This window comes from Myotis lucifugus, unplaced genomic scaffold (genome assembly GCF_000147115.1).
Source record: "Myotis lucifugus unplaced genomic scaffold, Myoluc2.0 scaffold_1403, whole genome shotgun sequence".
NCBI classification, from domain to species: domain Eukaryota; kingdom Metazoa; phylum Chordata; class Mammalia; order Chiroptera; family Vespertilionidae; genus Myotis; species Myotis lucifugus.
The window spans coordinates 13,194-32,428 of record NW_005872451.1 but is presented as its reverse complement, the minus strand read 5'-3'; the positions used below and the strand labels follow the sequence as shown (position 1 = coordinate 32,428).

The 19,235-nt window shown below is 53.8% G+C and overlaps 2 protein-coding genes across 9 annotated transcripts in view; one reads left to right on the top strand and one right to left on the bottom strand.

Annotated features, from left to right (window-relative positions):
• ARHGEF40 (Rho guanine nucleotide exchange factor 40) overlaps window positions 1-10,186 on the top strand; it is a 19,619-nt gene extending 9,433 nt beyond the window's left edge. The window contains exons 12-24 of one of the 5 annotated variants that reach the window (XM_006107746.3): window positions 2,093-2,215; window positions 2,316-2,459; window positions 2,927-3,537; window positions 3,666-3,900; window positions 4,245-4,331; window positions 4,918-5,133; window positions 6,048-6,218; window positions 7,030-7,207; window positions 7,980-8,084; window positions 8,311-8,454; window positions 8,959-9,089; window positions 9,473-9,519; window positions 9,654-10,186. In XM_006107746.3, coding sequence (XP_006107808.1) covers window positions 2,093-2,215; window positions 2,316-2,459; window positions 2,927-3,537; window positions 3,666-3,900; window positions 4,245-4,331; window positions 4,918-5,133; window positions 6,048-6,218; window positions 7,030-7,207; window positions 7,980-8,084; window positions 8,311-8,454; window positions 8,959-9,089; window positions 9,473-9,514 — 2,187 coding nt within the window. In that variant the 3' untranslated portion in view covers window positions 9,515-9,519; window positions 9,654-10,186. Of the gene's footprint in view, window positions 1-2,092; window positions 2,216-2,315; window positions 2,460-2,926; window positions 3,538-3,665; window positions 3,901-4,244; window positions 4,332-4,917; window positions 5,134-6,047; window positions 6,219-7,029; window positions 7,208-7,979; window positions 8,085-8,310; window positions 8,455-8,958; window positions 9,090-9,457; window positions 9,520-9,653 lie in introns of all 5 variants that reach the window. The other 4 variants (XM_014449759.2, XM_014449760.2, XM_014449761.2 and 1 more) reach the window with 4 other exon arrangements.
• Window positions 10,187-10,621: 435 nt separating this feature from the next.
• Window positions 10,622-19,235, bottom strand: part of ZNF219 (zinc finger protein 219) — a 14,957-nt gene continuing 6,343 nt past the window's right edge. For 2 of the 4 annotated variants that reach the window (XM_006107747.3, XM_006107748.3), the window contains exons 2-5: window positions 14,011-14,102; window positions 12,313-13,726; window positions 11,938-12,069; window positions 10,622-11,687 (exon numbers count right to left, since the gene is read on the bottom strand). In XM_006107747.3, the coding sequence (XP_006107809.1) occupies window positions 11,086-11,687; window positions 11,938-12,069; window positions 12,313-13,726; window positions 14,011-14,016 (2,154 nt within the window). In that variant the 5' untranslated portion in view covers window positions 14,017-14,102 and the 3' untranslated portion in view covers window positions 10,622-11,085. Of the gene's footprint in view, window positions 11,688-11,937; window positions 12,070-12,312; window positions 13,727-14,010; window positions 15,503-17,682; window positions 19,192-19,235 lie in introns of those variants that run through there. The other 2 variants (XM_006107749.3, XM_014449764.2) reach the window with 2 other exon arrangements.

Below are 19,235 nucleotides of genomic sequence, written 5' to 3'. Positions count from 1 at the left end.
CATGCACAAAAATTCGTGCACTCAAGTGGGGTGGGGGTCCCTCAGCCCGGCCTGCACCCTCTCACAGTCCAGGACCCCTCAGGTGATGTCCACCTGCCGGCTTAGGCTCGCTTCCTGGGGGGATTGGGCCTAAGCTGGCAGTCAGACATCCCTCTGGCAGCCCAGGAGCTCTCAGGGGATGTCCTAAACCACAGTTGGACATCCTTAGTCCTGCGGAGGAGGGGGGAGAGGCTCTCATCACCACCACCGCTGTGCTTGCAGCTGTCAGCCTGGCTTGTGGCTGAGCGGAGCTCCCCCTATGGGAATGCACTGACCAATAGGGGGCAGCTTCTGCATTGAGTGTCTGCCCCCTGGTGATCAGTGTGTGTCATAGCGACCAGTCCTTCCACAGATAGGGTCAATTTGCATATTACCCTTTTATTATAAAAGATATATATATTTTTTTAAATATATTTTATTGATTTTTTACAGAGAGGAAGGGAGAGGGATAGAGAGTTAGAAACATCGATGAGAGAGAAACATCGATCAGCTGCCTCCTGCACACCTCCTACTGGGGATATGCCCGCAACCAAGGTACATGCCCTTGACCGGAATCAAACCCGGGACTCTTCAGTCCACAGGCCAATGCTCTAGCCACTGAGCCAAACTGGTCAGGGCATATTTATTTTTTTATTGATTTCAGAGAGGAAGGGAGAAGGAAAGAGAGATAGAAACATCAATAATAAAAGAGAATCATTGCCGAAACCGGTTTGGCTCAGTGGATAGAGCGTCAGCCTGTGGACTGAAGGGTCCCAGGTTCAATTCCGGTCAAGGGCATGTACCTGGGTTGCAGGCACATCCCCAGTAGGGGATGTGCAGGAGGCAACTGATCGATGTTTCTCTCTCATCGATGTTTCTAGCTCTCTGTCTCTCTCCCTTCCTCTCTGTAGGAGATCAATAAAGTATATTAAAAAAAAAAGAATAAAAAAAAAATAAAAGAGAATCATTGATCGGCTGCCTCCTGCACCCCTCCCCCCTACTGGGGATCGAACCCTCAATCTGGGCATGTGCCCTGACCGGGAATCGAACCATGACCTCCTGGTTCATAGGTCATATGCTCAACCACTGAGCCATGCTGGCCAGGCATGGGCTCAACTCTTTATACAGTGTCATCCACCAAACCTGAGGCTGGAAAGGCCCCTTGGAAAGAGAGGGCAATGGAAGGCCTAAGTGCCTTGGCAACCAAGGCCTCTTTGTGGGGGAGATTCAGGGATAAGGCTGGCTTCTCACAACCTTGATTCTTCTCTCCTATGGTTAAGAGCCCCTTACAGATTTGAAGTCTAATGTGCTCAGCTTGAGTTATTGCTCTGCTAGGAGTAAGATGTTGGACAAGTCTAAAACTTCTCTGAGTTCCCAAGTCCTCATCTGTAGAATGGAGATGATAATTATACTTACAGGGGTGTAAGAACCAACCAAATGAATTCAGCAAAGGATTATGGAAGTGTTAGGTAATTAGGAACATTCTGACTTATCCTCAGCTTCCAGCCTTTCTTCAGAGGAAAAAATTACCATCCCGTTTTGGTCAAATATCCAAGAACCAGTGAGTCACTAGAACCCATAATAGGCAACTAGAGCTGCATACAGGTGCCTGTGTGTGCAAACACACACACACAAAACCACCTCCTGAGCCCTCTCTCCAACCCTGATCCCTGGGCACCTTGCACACCCATCACTGGGCTCGGTAAATGTGAAATTTCTCCTGGCCCTCATTTCGATTCATCATCCCCTCATCCTGCCTCAGGCTCACACCAGTTTTATTGATTTCATCTCCAGGTATATCCCTGGAACCCTAACCCACCTGCCTCAGTGCTTCCGGCCAGCCTAGCTTCCCCTTCATCTGGTGCTTTACAAAGATCTTACTTTCTCACTTGGCCTTGTAGAAACGACTACCGTTCACTGTTAGCATTCCCACTTGACCGCTGAGATGAAACAGTTCACCCAAGGTTCTGCTGATTGGGCTGGTGGGGTTGGAGCTGGGCCTCGGCTTCCTTTTCCTTCCCTCTGCAAGGCCTTTCTCCCTCTCAGCCCTGCTCTCCACCCTGCCTGCCCCCAGGTGCTGCAGTGGCTCTCAGGTCCAGGGGAGGAGCAGCTGACGAGCTTCGCTGCGCCCGGGGACTGCCTGTCTGCCCTGCAGGAGACAGAGCTCCGATTCCAGGCTTTCAGTGCTGAGGTTCAGGTGAGAAGGGGAGAGGAGCAGGAGAGAGGAGACATTCGGGAGGAAGGGGGGGATTGAGTGGGAAAGAGAACCAGGTCTGAGCGCAGCCCCCCTTCTCTAGGAGCGCCTAGCCCAGGCACGGGAGGCCCTAGCCCTGGAAGAGGACACTGCCTCCCAGAAGGTTCTGGATATCTTTGAACAGCGGCTGGAGCAGGTGGAGAGTGGCCTCCACCGGGCCCTGCGGCTACAGCGCTTCTTCCAGCAGGTGAGTGCGCAGCCTCATTCTTCTGCTTGGACAGACTGATCGGATAGTTGTTAAAAGCAGGGACTCAGGTGGCCATCTCCCTGGCTTTCACTATTGGCTCTGCCACCTACTTGCTAAATGGCCTGGGATGAGATACCAAGCCTGGATGTGCCTCCATAGGCACCTACCTCTCAGGGCTGCTGTGAGGATTATACAAGCCATATATAAAAGGCACTTAGTGCAGAGCCTACCACTGATAGATGCTATGTACACATTGGCTATTCTTTCATCTAGGCTGCTGCTTCCATGCCGGCTGAGATGGCATGGTCAGGCAGGGTGCTGGAAGAGCAAGGGGGCATGTTCTGAGAGGACCGGGAGGGTGATGGGCAAGCCATCGGGAAGGAGGCCAGAGCTGTCATCGGGCAGCATGTGGGAGAGCACAGGCCTCACTCCTTCCTCTCCCATTCCCAACCCCTTTGGTCTTGTAGGCACATGAGTGGGTAGATGAAGGCTCCGCCAGGCTGGCAGGAGCGGGGCCGGGTCGGGAGGCCGTGCTGGCAGCCCTGGCCCTGCGGCGAGCCCCAGAGCCCAGCACAGGCACCTTCCAGGAGATGCGGGCCCTGGCCCTGGACCTGGGTAGCCCAGCAGCCCTGAGGGAATGGGGCCGCTGCCGGGCCCGCTGCCAGGAGCTGGAGAGGAGGATTCAGCAACAGCTGGGAGAGGAGGCCAGTCCACGAGGCCACCGGCGACGGAGGGCAGACAGCGCCAGCAGTGGAGGGGCCCAACGGGGCCCCCACAGCCCCTCACCCAGCCTCAGCTCCCTGCTGCTCCCCAGCAGCCCTGGGCCGCTAGCAGCCCCATCCCACTGCTCCCTGGCTCCCTGTGGGGAGGACTGTGAGGAGGAGGGCCCTGAACTGGCTCCAGAAGCAGAGGGCAGACCACCGAGGACCGTGCTGATCCGAGGCCTGGAGGTCACCAGTACCGAGGTGGTCGATAGGACGTGCTCACCCCGGGAACACGTGCTGCTGAGCCGGTCCGGGGGTCCAGATGGGCCCTGGGGAGTAGGCACCCCCCGGATGGAGCGCAAGCGAAGCATCAGGTGAGAGCCCAGCCCAATCAGTACCCAGAGGCAGGCACCACTGCCCAGCAGGAAAAGAATGACACTGTTGGGGTGGTGACTCCCTCCCACGCCCCAGTCTCCTCTGCCACTCTTTGTTGTACCTGCAGTGCCCAGCAGCGTCTGGTGTCTGAGCTGATTGCCTGTGAGCAGGAATATGTGGCCACTCTGAGTGAGCCAGTGCCACCTCCTGGGTATGAGCTGACCCCTGAACTACGGGGCACCTGGGCTGCGGCCCTGAGTGTCCGGGAGAGGCTTCGCAGCTTCCATCGGACACACTTTCTGCGGGAGCTTCAGGGTTGTGCCACCCACCCGCTGCGAATTGGGGCCTGCTTCCTTTGCCATGTGAGTGATCCTATAAAACCTCTTCCTTCTTCCAGGTCATGCTTCAGCTCCACCCACTGGATCCTCCCTCTCAGTGTCTGTCTCCCAACCCCATCCCCACCAAAATGTGTGGTCCAGCACTCGGGCCTAGTGCTATTCCCTGGGCCCCTCTGGACCTACTCAGCCTCTGTGTCCCTGTCCACAAGTGCTGCCTGGCCTTCGCTCTCCACGGGAGCCCACCATTCCCTTAGCAGACTGAGTGCTCCCTGGTGACCCTGCCCCTCCTTTGGACTACAGCGAGGATGTGGAGGAGGAGAGGAAGGGGCTGTGTGCAGGGATGGCTTACTTCTCCTCTACTGGCACAGGGGGACAAGTTCAGCCTTTACGCTCAGTACGTGAAGCACCGACACAAACTGGAGAATGCTCTGGCTGCACTCGGCCCCCCGACCAAGGTAACCTTTTCTCCAACCCTCATGAGAAGGCAAGGTAACCTTTCCTCCAACCCTCATGAGAAGGGGAGGGGCCAGGAAGCCCTAAATTCCACCCAAGCTCAAAATCTCTGCGGGGAAAAAAGCTTTCCTGCACGTGCCCAGGAACGTGACCTACCGATAATCTCCCAGAACCTAGGTCTTATCTAGTCCACCTGAGGGACTCCTAACCAAGACTCTTGGTTCCTCTGAGCCTCTGTTTCTACACTGGTAAATGGGGGCAAAATTCACTATAACTAATTCACAGAGTACTCTGAGGATCAAAAGACCTCACAACAAAAGATGTGAAAGTGACTTCAAAAGTTAAAAGCCAGAGAATAGAAAGGATTATTTGTATTCCTCCTCTATTCCGTGTCAAGATATAGAGGATGACCGAATCCCTGCATTTCTCTCTGGGGAAAGGTTTTTTGCCTTACCTTGGGGTATATCTGAGCTTCATCTATTCCCCAGAGGAGATGGGCCTCGGAGTACCACCCACCCTCCCCACAAGCTCGGTCCCCACCAGATCTGGACCCTCCCCTAATCCCTGTCTGTCTCCTCCCCAACCTAGGGCTCCACAGAGAGTGCTCCTCACCTGCCCAGGGCCCTGCAGCAGCCCCTGGAACAGCTGGCTCGGTATGGGCGGCTCCTGGAGGAGCTCCTAAGGGAAGCGGGGCCTGAGCTGAGTTCTGAGCGCCAGGCCCTTGGGGCAGCAGTGCAGCTGCTTCGGGAACAAGAGACCCGGGGCAGAGACCTGCTGGCTGTGGAGGCAGTGCGTGGCTGTGAGGTGAGGCCAGGCTCCAGTCACTCCCGCTCAAACTGCCCAGCCCTGTGGCCTCAAGCAGTGTGGGCTGGTGACAAGAGAACTAGACTCAAGGTCGGAGGGTCCCAAGCTGTAATTTTTAACCAGCTGGGTGACCGTCGTCAAGTCACTGAACTTCACTTGGCTTCAGTTTCCTCATCTTTAAATAAAGAAGCTATATCCTCCTCAATGTCCCATGATCCTACATCTGCCTGTGCTTACCTGTTCCTTTCCTAATTCTTCTCTTTCTCCATCCACTACTCTGCATTTCTGCCTGCATCTCAACACTCAACACATACCTTATTCTCCTCTACCTAATCTCTTTCCAGCCCTGAGATTCAATACAGGCTGAAAACCTCCCTCCTCTGGGGTAGATTTCTTTCCCCATCAGGTCTTTGTCGATTCTCTTCCTGGGGCAAAATGGTGCTTTGGTCCCCAACATCCAAAGGCTTTCCCATGAGAGGCTGTAAACCAGTGGTTCCCAAACTTATTTGGCCTACCGCCCCCTTTCCAGAAAAAATATTACTCAGCCCCTGGAAATTAATTTTTTTAAAATTTTAATAGCAGTTACTCATCGCCCCCAAATGCACCTGTGGCCATCACCGCCCCCCTGGATTGCTGCAGCGCCCACCGGGGGGCGGTAGCGCCCACTTTGGGAATCACTGCTGTAAACCCTACTGTGCAATGTGCCTTCCATCTTTAGAGGCAAGCTGTGCTGCTAGGCCAGGTGTGCTGTGCACAGTGACCAGTAGGAGGATTCTAGGCCAAGTGCTGCCCTGATTCCAACTCTGTCTGAGAATTAGTCATTAGGCCCTTGCCCTATAAATCCCATTTTTACTCCCCGTAAAACATACACAAAGGGTTCCAGGGCCAATAACCTTTCCTTTTCCTTTCTCCAGACAGACCTGAAGGAACAGGGACAGCTCCTGCACCGGGACCCCTTCACCGTCATCTGTGGCCGAAAGAAGTGCCTTCGCCATGTCTTTCTCTTTGAGCATCTCCTCCTGTTCAGCAAGCTCAAGGGCTCTGAGGGGGGGTCTGAGACCTTTGTTTACAAGCAGGCCTTTAAGGTACAATGCCTGCGGGAAGGAGGGGTGGCAAGGAATGGGTCAGGAAGTCATGCTCTTCTTGAGAACTCGGGATGTTCTGTAAATTCAACCCCAACCCAGGTTCAGAATCTGCATCATCTAGAACAGGCTTTGGCCTGCAACCAACCATCAGTTAGGGTATCGGGGTGATAGAAGTCCGTCATCAGCCTCCTCCTTGGGGTTTTCCTTCTCATTCATGCAGGAGGCCCGTGAGGCATTCCAAGCCAGAAAGAAGGAGGACCCTTCCCATTGAGAACACACATGCCTTTTGAGTCAGGAATGGTCCCTGGGGATGAGGAGGAAGGACATGCATATATAGCTTAACATGATGGAACTGAAGAAGCCAAAAGGAGGGAGGCCTTTCCTTAAGGAAACAGCTCTGCTGTCCAGATAAACATCAGTGGCAACCTGTGGCTCTGTGGCATGATTCTAAGGGTTTCTAGACTTTGTCCCTATACTCTAGTTCCAGCTCTTTGGGGTGGGGTGGGGGAGTACAGTACAGAGGGGGAAAAAAGCCTAGGTTTGGAATAACATAGACATGAGTTTGAACCTTCCTTCTCTACTAAGCTATGATAAACCCTTGGGCAAGTTGTTTCATGTCTCTGGGCATTCCCCTTCTATAAATTATGGTTGCTATGGAGACTAAATGTAGAGCACTTGGCCCATGGTAGGTGTTAAGCAAACATTTACTGAACATCCACCGCATGCCAGGCTAAGTGTAATGCTTTCCCATGTGGTACTATCTAGCCAGGACTCACTCCATCCTTACCCACTCTTTTCCGCTCTTTCTCAGACTGCTGACATGGGGCTAACAGAAAACATCGGGGACAGCGGGCTCTGCTTTGAGCTGTGGTTTCGACGGCGGCGGGCAAGAGAGGCATACACTCTGCAGGCAGCTTCACCGGAGATCAAACTCAAGTGGACAAGTTCTATCGCTCAGCTGCTGTGGAGACAGGCGGCCCATAACAAGGGTAACAGGCAGAGATGGGAAGGGTGTGCTTAGGGTCAAGATTATGGCAGGTTAGCTGGAAAGTGTGGAGACCGCTTGGGAAAACAGGGTGTAGGATGGAGAAAGAAGAATGACTTATGAGAATATTTAAGATCTGGTTTGAGAAAGGAAGCTGAGATACAAATTAGCCTAAGGTGAACCAAAAGGAAAGAGGAACCCAGCAAACTTCAGGGAAGCAAGAGCAAATGGCTGAGCAAGAGAGAGAAAGTATGCACTGGACCTGGGTCCCAGACTTACTGCTGTGTGACCTGAGCTCGTTTGTTTTGGTCCTGCATCTGCTTTTTGTGCTTTTTTAAATTCTCTGAACCTCATTCCACTCATATGAAAAAAATGGAAAGTAATATCTACAGCTCAGTGTGATGGGGAATATTAAATAAGGTGATATATATGGAAGCACTGGTAAACTGTAAAGGTATGTAAAAATGTGAGTTTTGCTCTTAACACCCAAGGTAAAAGGAAAAACGCGAGTATCCGAAGAAAAGTTGGGCAGCTAGAATGGTCAATGGGGAGGATGAAACTACAGGAGAAAAGAGACAGGTGTTTGAGGAGCAAGTTGAGGACCACCATCTCCATCCATGTCGGGACAGTCACCCGAAGAGTGACAAGAGACACCAGAGGAATGAGAGGGAGGAATAAGAGTTGGCAAGGAGCAAAGAAGAGTCAACCGTAACAGGGCTAAGGCTGGAGCAGAGAAGGGGCAAAAGGAGGTTGGTAACAGGGTCTCTGTTCCCTAGAGCTCCGAGTGCAGCAGATGGTCTCGATGGGCATTGGGAATAAGCCTTTTCTGGACATCAAGGCCCTCGGGGAGCGGACGCTGAGTGCCCTGCTCACTGGAAGAGGTGAGGGCCACAATGCTGGGGGGTGGCCGCCAGAGTCAAGACCTTGACAGTGAAGGCACAGCTGGGGAAGCATGGTACAAACTGAGGAAGGGTAACGAGCGGATGTCTTCCCGGAAATTGTGGAACTGATTGGGAAGCCCTCTGTGAAACTTAGGGTCATTTCAGGGAGCCAGGAGGGCTTTCCCACACCAGCACCCCACCCCTCCCCCACCCCCACTCTCTGCAGCCGCCAGGACTCGGGCCTCTGTGGCCGTGTCATCCTTTGAGCATGCCGGCCCCTCCCTTCCGGGCCTCTCACCGGGAGCCTGCTCCCTGCCTGCCCGCGTCGAGGAGGAGGCCTGGGATCTGGACGTCAAGCAAATTTCCCTGGGTGAGGCACCTCTCAAGGGGTGGCTCCCCCCAACAGCTGGGTCATCATTGTGATGTTCAGGCTGCTTGCTGCTGAGCAATTCCTTTCTCCAGCCAAGTAGCCCCATTGCCATGACAACTATTTACAGCTTCCCCACTGCTAAAAGAGCCTTCCATCTGGTTGCTAGGGTACTACTACAGCAGCCTGTTGCTATGAAGCACTTCCTCTGTACCTCTCTCTAGCTCTCCTTGGGTTTCTATGGAAACTGCCTCAGCTTCCTGTTGTACCCTCCTGGTTCACCATGGCAATCCTTATAGTTTCCTGTCGCTTCTTCCCTGGTTGCTTTAATGACGCTGCTGACAATTTCCTGCCTCTTGGTAGGGGGGGTTCTCTTGCAAGTGGATTGCTATGGTGACTCACAGCTTCCTGTTGCTATAGAGCTTTTTCTTCCCTGATGGAGCAGCTTGGTTGCTTAAGGTAATCTAGGAGTTCTATACCCTGCTCTCACCCTAGCTTCCCCTCTAGCCCCAGAAACACTTGACTCTTCCGGAGATGCGTCCCCAGGACCAAGAAACAGCCCCAGCCTGCAACCCCCCCACCCTAGGAGCAGCACTCCCACTCTGGCCACTGGAGGGATCTTAGGGCTATCCCGGCAGGTAAGTCCCTGCAATCGAGCTAGGAATGGGTGACCTCTTCAGCCACTTTTTGGGTGGGCTCTTCTAATCTTTCAACCCATGAGGGCAGGGGAACCAGTGAGCCTGTGCTGCCAGCAAGGCTACAGGCTGGATACAGTCTGCCTTTGTCCTCTCCCCCACCCCTGGCTGAGAGGCATTGAGGTCAGAAGTGAAAAGGAATCTTTAATAAAGAGCACACTGCAGGAGTGGGTGGTAAGGGGAGAATGCCAACAGCCTGGTTTGGACTTGGATTAAATCTGGGAGGAAAAAGGTGAATTGACAGGGATGTGTGAGAGAGAGAGATGGAATACAGGGAAGAGGTCATTTCTTCTCCTTTTAATTCACTGCAGTTTCTCTCCCCTAAGAGTCATGCCCGAGCCTTGAGTGACCCCACCACACCTCTGTGACCTGGGTGAGTCAGTACCCCCTTTCTACCACCTCCACACTCCTTCCCTCTTGCATGTACCATCCTTCCTCCCCCCAACTGCTTAGGAGTCAGCCTCTTCCCTCTCCCAACCCATCTCCCTCTTCTCTCCTGGTTTCTAGAGAAAATCCAGAACTTGGCTACAGCCCCTCCTCTCAGCACATTTTGGGCTGGGCTGGCAGTGGGACATAGTGAAGGACTGGAAGAGCACTGGCTTCCTTCCCTCTGCTTCCTGGACAGAGAGGTCAGAGGACCAGCGTGTTTCCCTGCTACCACTATCTCTGTTGCTCTCCCCAACTGGGTGCCTTCCTTCAGGAACCAAAGTAGCCATACTTGCTTGCCTTCATACCCAGGAGGTGGGGAATTATCCCTGGCCCAGTCCTTCCCCATCCTGGGCCACTGCTCACTCCCAGGGCACAGCCCTGTGCCAGGCTCCCTGGGTGACCAGTGTTTCCCCTTCCTCCCACCCCGACTCTCCCTGAGAAGACCCAGCCCTGCCAGGTTACCCATAATTCCTAGTGACTCCATTCTGGGGGGTCATAGGAAATGGAGCTATGCAAACCAATATATGAGGGTGGTGTGGGAAACTGCAAACTTTATATGTGTAATTACTGTTATTATAATCCTATTGTTATATTAAATGTATTTACTCACACTTTGTGTCCAAAGAGCTAGAAGCCGTCCTCTGGGTTGAGGTGATAATACTAACTTGAACACTTCCCCTTGACCAAAGCTCAGTGTGGGCCGGGCCTAAGAGAATGTACCTTCTCCACAGTGGTTCCCAGAGACTCAATGCACCCTTTGAAGTTCCTCCTCTCACAGTACACCCACGTCTTGAGGCAAAGCTAGTCACGGTTAAGATGGGATTCAGCACATTTGAAAATGAGAGGTCCTCAGACCACAATGCATGAGAATCCCCTAGGCCACTTGCTAAATGCCAATTCCTGGGCCCACAGCTGAGCTGCTGAAGCCAAAGCCTGGGGGTAAAACCCAAGCTCTTTAGGTGATAACTAAGTGCCTAAAGAGGTGCCTCTTTCCTGGACAGAAAGGCCCAAGGAGGAGGACAGGACATAGGCAGACAGACGCAGTGTCCCTGTGCCTCAAGACACCTGTTTATTGGGGACACAACTCTGCAACAGGGATGACAGGAATCGTACCAAAAATAGCGACGTCTACAGGACCCCTGAAGGGGCTTAGAAGGGTACAGTGCCCCCCACCCCCACCCATTGTACAAAAATAAACTCTCATGCCTATGGACCAGCAAGGACTGGCAGAGCATCTCCTCAACAGGGGCACAATCCTCTCTGCCAGCCCTGGGAACCCATTCTTTGATCCTCACCCCTGCCACTTCTAAGGCACTGTGACTCCCCTGGGCTGGGTGCATACCGCCCACCCACCCCCCTATGCCCTCCATACCCTTTACCTCTGGTCCACCTGGGGCTGGGATATGGGTCCCACACTGCCCCCCTGCTGGCTGCTCTACCCAACTACCTCTAGTGCTCCCCCGCTCCTGCAGGGTAAGCTCGCTAAACTAACAGCCCCTAAGAGGGCTTCCTACCGTTCTTGCCCCCCCAACCCCACCTCTCCGGATCTCAGCAGCCCGGGGCCCTCCTCCCCTTCCTGCAGAGGAGGACTGGGAGGGGTCTCTCCTGATGGTGCTCGGACATAGGGCAGCGACACATCGGCCTGGGGAAGCCGGCGGCCCCGAGCCCGGCGACTGTGGTGCACTTGCAGGTGCAAGGCCATGAGCTCGGGGGCTCCAGTGGCGAAGGGGCAAAAGAGGCAACGGTGGAGGGCACCCCCGGGCCCGGCCTCGCCTCCCGGCCCCGCCCGCAGGGACAGGTCCAGGGGTTCGGCCTCACCGCCTCGCCCATTGCGCAGGGTCCTCCCAGGACTGGCAGGCTTCCTACGGGACCCCGGCGCGGTGCTGCTGGAAGGCCGGGGGCTCGAGGTGCCCTCCACCCAAGTCGCAGGCTGCTGAGCCACCTTGGCTCCAGACGTCTGGGCTGAACCCCTCTGGGAAGGGGGCGGCTCTGGCGGTGGCCCTGGGCCAGCCCCGCTCCTCTGCTCCCGATGGTGGCGCTGCAGATGATACTTGAGCGAGCCAGATTGGGTGCCCGCGTAGTCGCAGTGCGGACACTTGTAGGGGCGCTCGCCTGCGGGAGGAGGGTGCGATAGGGTCAGAGATGAGATCACTGCCCACCCCCATCCACCTTTCGTTCAACATACAGACCTCCTCTGGACCAGGAAAGAAACGCTGCCCCTCCCGCCCCCTCGGATTTACTAAAGAAGGGTTTCCCTGCGCCCGCATCTGGCCAGTCCGAAGGCTGCCAAAAGTCATAGTCAGCCCTCTCACTTCTCTTCCTGCCCTCCAGGACCCTCCCGCCCCGGAGGCTGCCCCCTCACCTGTGTGCACTCGCAAATGCACTTTGAGGTGATGCGCCGAGCGGAATGATTTTCCGCAGAAGGGACAATCTTTGCCGGTGGTCCCCCGGCTCCCTTCAGACCGGTTCCCTCCGACTATCAGCCCATTCTCTTCTGCAATACACACGTTAAGGGACATCAGAGGAGCCCATTGCCCTACCCTACCAGAGCCATGAGCCCCATACCCACCCTTCGCCCCCCTTAGGATCTGAAACAGCACGTTGGGGGAAATGAGGGGTTGGATTTGCTGTGAGTGGAGCTGGTGCATTACGAGATCCTTTTTAAAAGGGGGGGAGTGGTGGCGTCAGAGTGGGACCAGATGCGGAAAACCTCAGAGACAGGAGACCCCTTACGTACCCTGCGCGGCAGCGGGCCTTGCCTGGGCCCCCGAAGCAGGTGCCGAGTGCCCTGGCCCCTCCCCTGGGCGTGGGTGCAGCGAAGCCAGAGGGCCCAGCGCCCTGTTTCGGGCCCAGGTCTCCTCCTCGGCCTCCACCACCTCCTCTTCTTCCTCGGGCTCCTCAGCGCGGTGCCGGCGAGCCCGAGCTGGGAGCGCAGAGGGCAAGGGGCGGAAGCCTCCGAAGCTGCGGCCAGCCCCAGACTCGGCGCCCTCGCCATTGGGCCGGGCTTCGCCAGCTCGCAGGCTCAGGTAGCCCAGGAGGCTTGCAGGCTCACGGCGCTCAGCCGGGGTGGGCGCTGGGGCCAAGAGGAGCGTGGGGCCCAGCGGCTCATAGGCCAGCAGGCCCAGGTCAGGAGGTTGGGGAGCCCGGGCAGGCCCAGAGCCAGGCCCCGGGGCGCGCAGTGGGCCCAGCTTGCTGGCATGCACCTTCATGTGATTCTTAAGGAACCAGGGCTCCTTGAAGCAACGGCCGCACACGGGACACGCATGATCAAAAGAGGCCTTGTGCTTGCGCATGTGGCCCTTGAGAAACCAGGACTGGGTGAAGCTCTGGCCACACACTTGACAACGGAACTCTGGAGGCGCAGGGGGCTCCTCAGGAGCAGCAGGGGCTGGGGTTGCCTCACGTTCGGGCTCCAGCTCCGGCTCCGGCTCCGGCTCCTGCTCGGGCTCAGGGACTGATCTGGGTTCAGGTTGGGGTGGAGGTTGAGGCTGCGGGGCAGCCGAGGTGGCCGCCAGAGGGCGCTCAGGAGCTCCGTGGGCCGTCAGGCTGTGGTGCAGCAGCTCCTCCTCCTGGCTGGAGCCGAAACTGCATAGGCCGCACTTCCAGGGCCTGTGCAGGATGTGCAGGTGGCGTTCCCGCTCCGCTGCGGTGCGAAACTTGCCTTTGCAGAAGGGGCAACGGAAGGTGGATGCTGATGGAGCCTGGGGCCGCACCAGGCTCTCAGTGGCAGGAGTGGCCTGCAGGCCCCCTGAGCTTCGGGCTCTTCCTAACCGGGCCTCGCGCAATAGCGCGCGTTCCTCCAACTCCAGCAACAGGCGTGCGGCGGGACTTCGCGGGCGCTCTGGCTGGTGCGTGCGCAGGTGCGAGCGCAACAGGGCCCGCTGAGCTGCACGGTGGCCGCAGTGTGGGCATTGGAAGGCCTGGGCGCCTGGGTGCGCCCGCAGGTGCAAAGCCAGGATAGAATTGAAGCGGAAGCGCTTTCCGCATACAGGGCAGGGAAAGCGCCTTTCGCCAGCGCGACTCTCAGACCAGCCCACCGCTCCCATTCCTGGAGACCCTGGTCCGTTGGAGTAGCGCTGCAGATCCAGTTCTCCGTCGAAGGCCGGCGGTGAGGGCGCTAAGTGGCCGCCCAGGGCGCGGGGACGTGAGCCCTGTGGAGAAGGATGTATATAGAGCAAAGGGTGGAGAAAGGAGAGCTGTGTGGGGTAAGGACACGGAGACCCATAGAACCCAAGCGAGGGTGGATAGGGGCCTACACCAAGTACACCCGGCACCCTTCCCACTCAACTTAGGGAAATTGGAGGATAAATGGGAATTGGGCTGTTGGGGACACGGAGATAACTTATAATAAGGGCGGGTCAGAAGGTGAGAGAGGTAGGGAGGGGCGGGAAGTATAGTTGTAGGTACTTGCAGGTTCAGGCCAAGCTTCACTCACCTCCATGGACCCCTTTCACATTCTTTGGTTCTGGGGAGTTCAGGGAAGAGGAGGAGGAAAAGCTGCTAGTGAAGGCAACAGGTGCTGAAGAGCTAAAGCAAAAGAGATAGATTTGGAGGAAAAGATAAGTCCTGATTTTCAGCAGTGGAAATAGTCACTCCCAACTCAAGACTCTTAGCACCCTGTACTCCTGAAACCCTTCTCCCTCCTTGCATCCTGAACTTGTACTCCTTGATTTGCCCATGCCCAAGCTTCCTGAGAACATAGATTTCTTCCCCCAAACACGTTCTAAATGCCTGGTCCAGAACAACCACAACCACCACCACCATCACCACCACCACCCCCTGGTGGTGGGGGAGACAATCACAGTATAGCCCTCCCTCCTTTAGATTGGGGTGTGCAGCTTGATGAGCAAATGGGGTGGGCTGGCCATGCTCCACAGTTATCCAAGTGGGAACAGTTGCTCTCAGATACCTAACTGACCAGCAAGCCAAACATCCTTCCAGACTCCACAGTCCTTCCTTTGCTCTTACCCTGTCTTTCTGTCTTTCCCCCTCATTCTCCCTCCCTCTGCCTGGATTCCTGATCCATTCATTTCCATTCATTACAGAGACTCATTCATGCATGGGAGAGAAACACCTCCCAGCAGCAGCAGTCTGGAGACAGACAGAGGGGGAGGGGCACGAAGGGGGAGAGAGCCAGAAGGAGAGGGAATGAAGAAAGAGTTGGGGGAGGAGTGGAAGTTAAGGGGCGCTGCTGGCCTGGGGAAGGGGCTAAAAACTGCAAATACCGGATAGGATTCATTCCCGTGTTTCAAACCTTGGAACCTGCAGTTTGCTGGGGCATCTCAGCCCCTTTGTCCAGGGCTGTTCCGAAGCAGGCTTTTCTCCTCTCTGCAGGGGAGAGGCTCGCTCACACAAGAGGAGGATTACACTGGCTCTGAGCTCAAGAGGCTGGAGTGAGGGACGGGGGGCGGGGCTGGGCCATCTGCACAGATAGGGGCTCAGCACATGCTCTGAGCGGAAAAGGGTTAAAATTCTCCAGGCTAAAATTCCCTGGGCCTGGATGTGCAGAGGTCCAGTTCTGAGGAAGAAGAGAGCTGAGAGGAAGAGGATTGGGGGGGTCGGGAGGGGGTGCTCCTGAACATAAGCTGCAGAGGAGGTTAGCATTAAGACATAGAAGCCATCCCAGAATAAAGATTCATGGAAATAGGCCTGGGAGGCTGACCAGAAGTCAGTCAGTATACCTTCCTGCTTACATGTATAATTTTATCTGGTCAAGGCTAGACAAATGTGGACTTAATCAATTTTTTTTTTGCCTGAAATAGAAAGAATATTTGATATATAAAGAACTTTTCTTACAATAGGCATGAAATGGGTTACTAAGCAAGAAAAAGACTCAAGCATTACTTTGCTTAAGGATCTTTAATGGAAGAAAATTGGGCCAGAAGTCAGCCCTGCTTATCAGCAAAGAAAAGCTCTGGAGGTCCAAGTTTCTTTAATTTTTGATATTTACTGGATGTGATAACACTCCATGAATGGGTCCTGGCAGCATGACTCAGTGGTTAGAACATTGGCCTGTGAACAGAAGGATTCCCGGATCGATTCTGATCAAGGGCATATATCTAGGTTGCAGGTTCCCCACCCCGGTTGGGGTGCATGCAGGAGGCAACCAATTGATGTGACTTTCTCACATCGATGTTTCTTTCTCTCTCTCTTTCTCCTCTCTTGCCCTCCCGACTCCCTTCCACTCTCTCTAAAATCAATGGAAGAACTATCCTTCAGTAAGATTAGCAACAAAAACAATCAACCAGTGAGTGCATAAATGGGTGGAACAACAAATCCATGTTTCTCTCTAACATTAATAAATAAAATTAAATAAAAAATGGCCCTAGCCGGTTTGGCTCAGTGGATAGAGTGTCGGCCAGCAGGTCAAAGTGTCCCAGGTTCGATTCCGGTCAAGGGCACAGACCTCGGTTGCAGGCTCCTCCCCAGCCCAGTCAGGATGTGTGCAGGAGGTAACCAATCAATGTTTCTCTCACATCGATATTCCTCTCTGTCTTTTCCTCTCTCTTTCACTCTCTCTGAAAATCAATGGAAAAATATCCTCAGGTGAGAATTTAAAAAATAAATAAAAAATGAAAAGATTATTTATAAAAAATTACTCCCTTGGCCAGATAGGCTCAGTGGTAGAGCATTGACCTATGAACCAGGAGGTCATGGTTTGATTCCTGGTCAGGTTGCATGCCTGGGTTGTGGGCTTGATTCCCAGTGTGGGAGTGCAGGAGGCAGCCAATCAATAATTCTCTCTCATCATTGATGTTTCTATCTCTCTCTCCCTCTCCCTCTCCTGTCTTCTCTGAAGTCAATTATATATATATTTAAATATATTAAAAAAAAAAAAAAGACTCCACGAGCCAGCAGGTACCTGTTACATGTGGAATCTGGGTTAAGGGAATTTTATTAACAAGAGGTTAATTAAGAAAGTGTCCTTGTCCAAGGGTCACTAAACAATCTCCACCACACTTTTAATATTTGTATTTCTGTAGCTCCAAATTAGTGCATCCACCCTCATCTTCTGGATTCTAAAAAAAAAAATCCCCTTTCTGGGACCAAGAGTCTAGCCAGGCTCACTGAGTAGTATCATGAAAAGTGTAGAATAAGACCGAAGGGTTCAAGGCTATTGTGGGCCCAATCAGACCATTAAAAGCCATGCAACCTTCCGTAAATCACTTAACATCCCAGCTTACTCATCTGTAAAATAAGGGGATTGAACAAATTTATATAGATGGTTCCTTCCTGCTAGAAAGTTGTGTAGTTCTGAGTCACAAGACTTCTGGACCCCAAGTGGAGTTAAAACAAATGGTCATCCCTTCAGTACCATGGAGAGTGCAGTGGGCTACCAGAGGAGCCACTGTGGCCACCTCATACCTAGCGAGAGCTATGAAGTGCTAGAGGGGCCACATTTGACATTTTAACACCACAATTAAGGCAGTGAGAAAAGCTAGATTTTTAAAAATTCTTCCCTGGAAGCCATGGGGGAGGGAGGGGAGAACAGCGGTACCAGAGGGTTTATTTTTGCCTTTTGGATGACACTGAAAATAGATGTAACAAAATAGATGTAACTAGAAGAATTTTAATTAGCTATAAGGAGTGTCCTGACAGTTACAGTTTGTACATCCTGGAATGAGTGAGTGAGGCATCGTATTTGGGTCCATCACATTCTGCTGCTCTCCTGGGGATTCCCGGAACATCCTGGTGTACAGCCAATCTGGTATATTCAGAGGAAGCAGATGGTGGGGGAGGAGGGGGAAGGCTGGGAATACTGCATGGTCATAGCTGACTAACCTATGGGCGCATACTCTGATTCTGAGAAGATTCTAGAGCCCCTGAAACTGCCTGTAGGATAGTAAGCAAAATATTTCAGGGGAAGTTGACCTCATATCTGAGGCAAGTAGAGTTGGAATAGGGCAAAGCTTTCTCCCCCACCCCACCCTACCTCCAAAAAAAACACTGCTTTGTACACAGCTGTTTCTAGGATAGAAATACGGTCATATACAAGAAGACCCATATTGAAACTCTATTCCTGAGCAGAGAGACTTTCCCCAAAGGGTGGCCTCAAATCAATAAACCCACTGAGAGACCCTCTAGGCACAATCAAGATCTGACTCACCTCCACACCAAACCAGGTCCCAGGCACCTAATCCGATGAGTTTTTCTCAATAGGAGAAAACAGTGACAGGGCCCAAGATTCTATGAACTGGCTTAGAACCCAGGTCATGCACGTATTGCTTGTGGGCAATAATCAACAGTTTTCTATAGTCAGGCCCTAACCACCATCCGGGAGACTTGGCCAGACAGTAGCACTGACCTACTTTCCTCCCACACTGGGAATCAGGGGTTATCTTGCCCTTATTTGGGTTCTATAGGGATGCAAGGCCAGGGATAGGGATCAGAAAACTTCCCAAAGCAACAGGCCAATTACTTTTATGTTCGAGGAGAGCTGGTGGAGAAGGGGGTGTGGACCACCAAACCTTACTGAGTAGGAAAGGATGAAAGGTTTGGTGAGAAGATTCCTGGAAACAACAGGGATGGGTACTAGAAACGTCTGCTGGCTGGAGAACCATGATATTTGTCCCTCAAGCCTTGTGGTTCAAAAGTTTTTAGGGTCAAAGTGTAAAGGGCAAGGGTTCAGAACTTCTGAGGTATAGCTGTGGCTAGGCATCTCTCACTGATAATTTCTAATACTTGATGTCTTTCCCTCTATGGGGATTCCTACACCTCCACACGCCCTCTAACAATTATTAACACTGCATTAGACGGGGTTAAAGAAAAGGAATTTCTTAGAGGGTCTACAGTCAAGACCACCTTTATCAAACATCCCAGTAGTTCTTTTTATGGTCTCCTCTCCATAGCCCTCTGAACATCACTGCTCAGGTGGCTCCTCCAAACTGACCCCAGACCACAGCTTGCCCACCTTTTACATTGAGGGCACACTCTCCTGAGTTGGGGGCATGGAATCTCAGCCATGAACTCCGAAAATGGAGCAGGAGGCAAGAGGAAGATACACCTGCTCCCCTACGGCCACCCCACCACGGCGAGTCTTACTCCACAGGCACGTCCCAACCTGACCCCTCTTCTGAAAGTTCTAGATTTGTGGGAGGGGGCATAGAGCAAGCCCTAAGTTCCCTTAACTGGAACTGACCCTAAAAGGTCAGAGTCTTAGCACCCATAGGGGCCCCAGTCCTGGGATGAGGGGGTGGGGTGGGCAGGAGAGCCTCTGGGAAAATCCACCTCCCACAAGTAGGTTGGCAAGTAGGGCAGGACCTGTGATCCTGCACAAGAGGTGCTCTGAGCGGCACCCCAGACCCCTCCCCGGGAAGATAAGCCAGAAGGATGATGGGGGGCAGGGTTGGAAGCCTGGAAGGCCAGGGCTCAGCTACCCAGGCCGGGAGAACAAAAGCTGAGTTGCAGCCGCCTCTGCTGCTGCCGGCGGCCGAGCTCTTTGTGACACTTTGTTTGGGACGCAGAGAGGGAAGCACCCCCCATCCTCTCCCCTCCCCCACCCCTGCTCCCAGAGAGTTTGGGTCCCTTCTCCCTCCTCCATCAGCCCTACCTGGGGAGGGGTGGGGGGGCGGCCATCCACTCAGGCTCCCGGCTGTGCAGCCCTGCACCCCAGGCCCCTCGCGCCCTGCCTTCGGGCCCCTACAAAGACGGCTGTCCCCG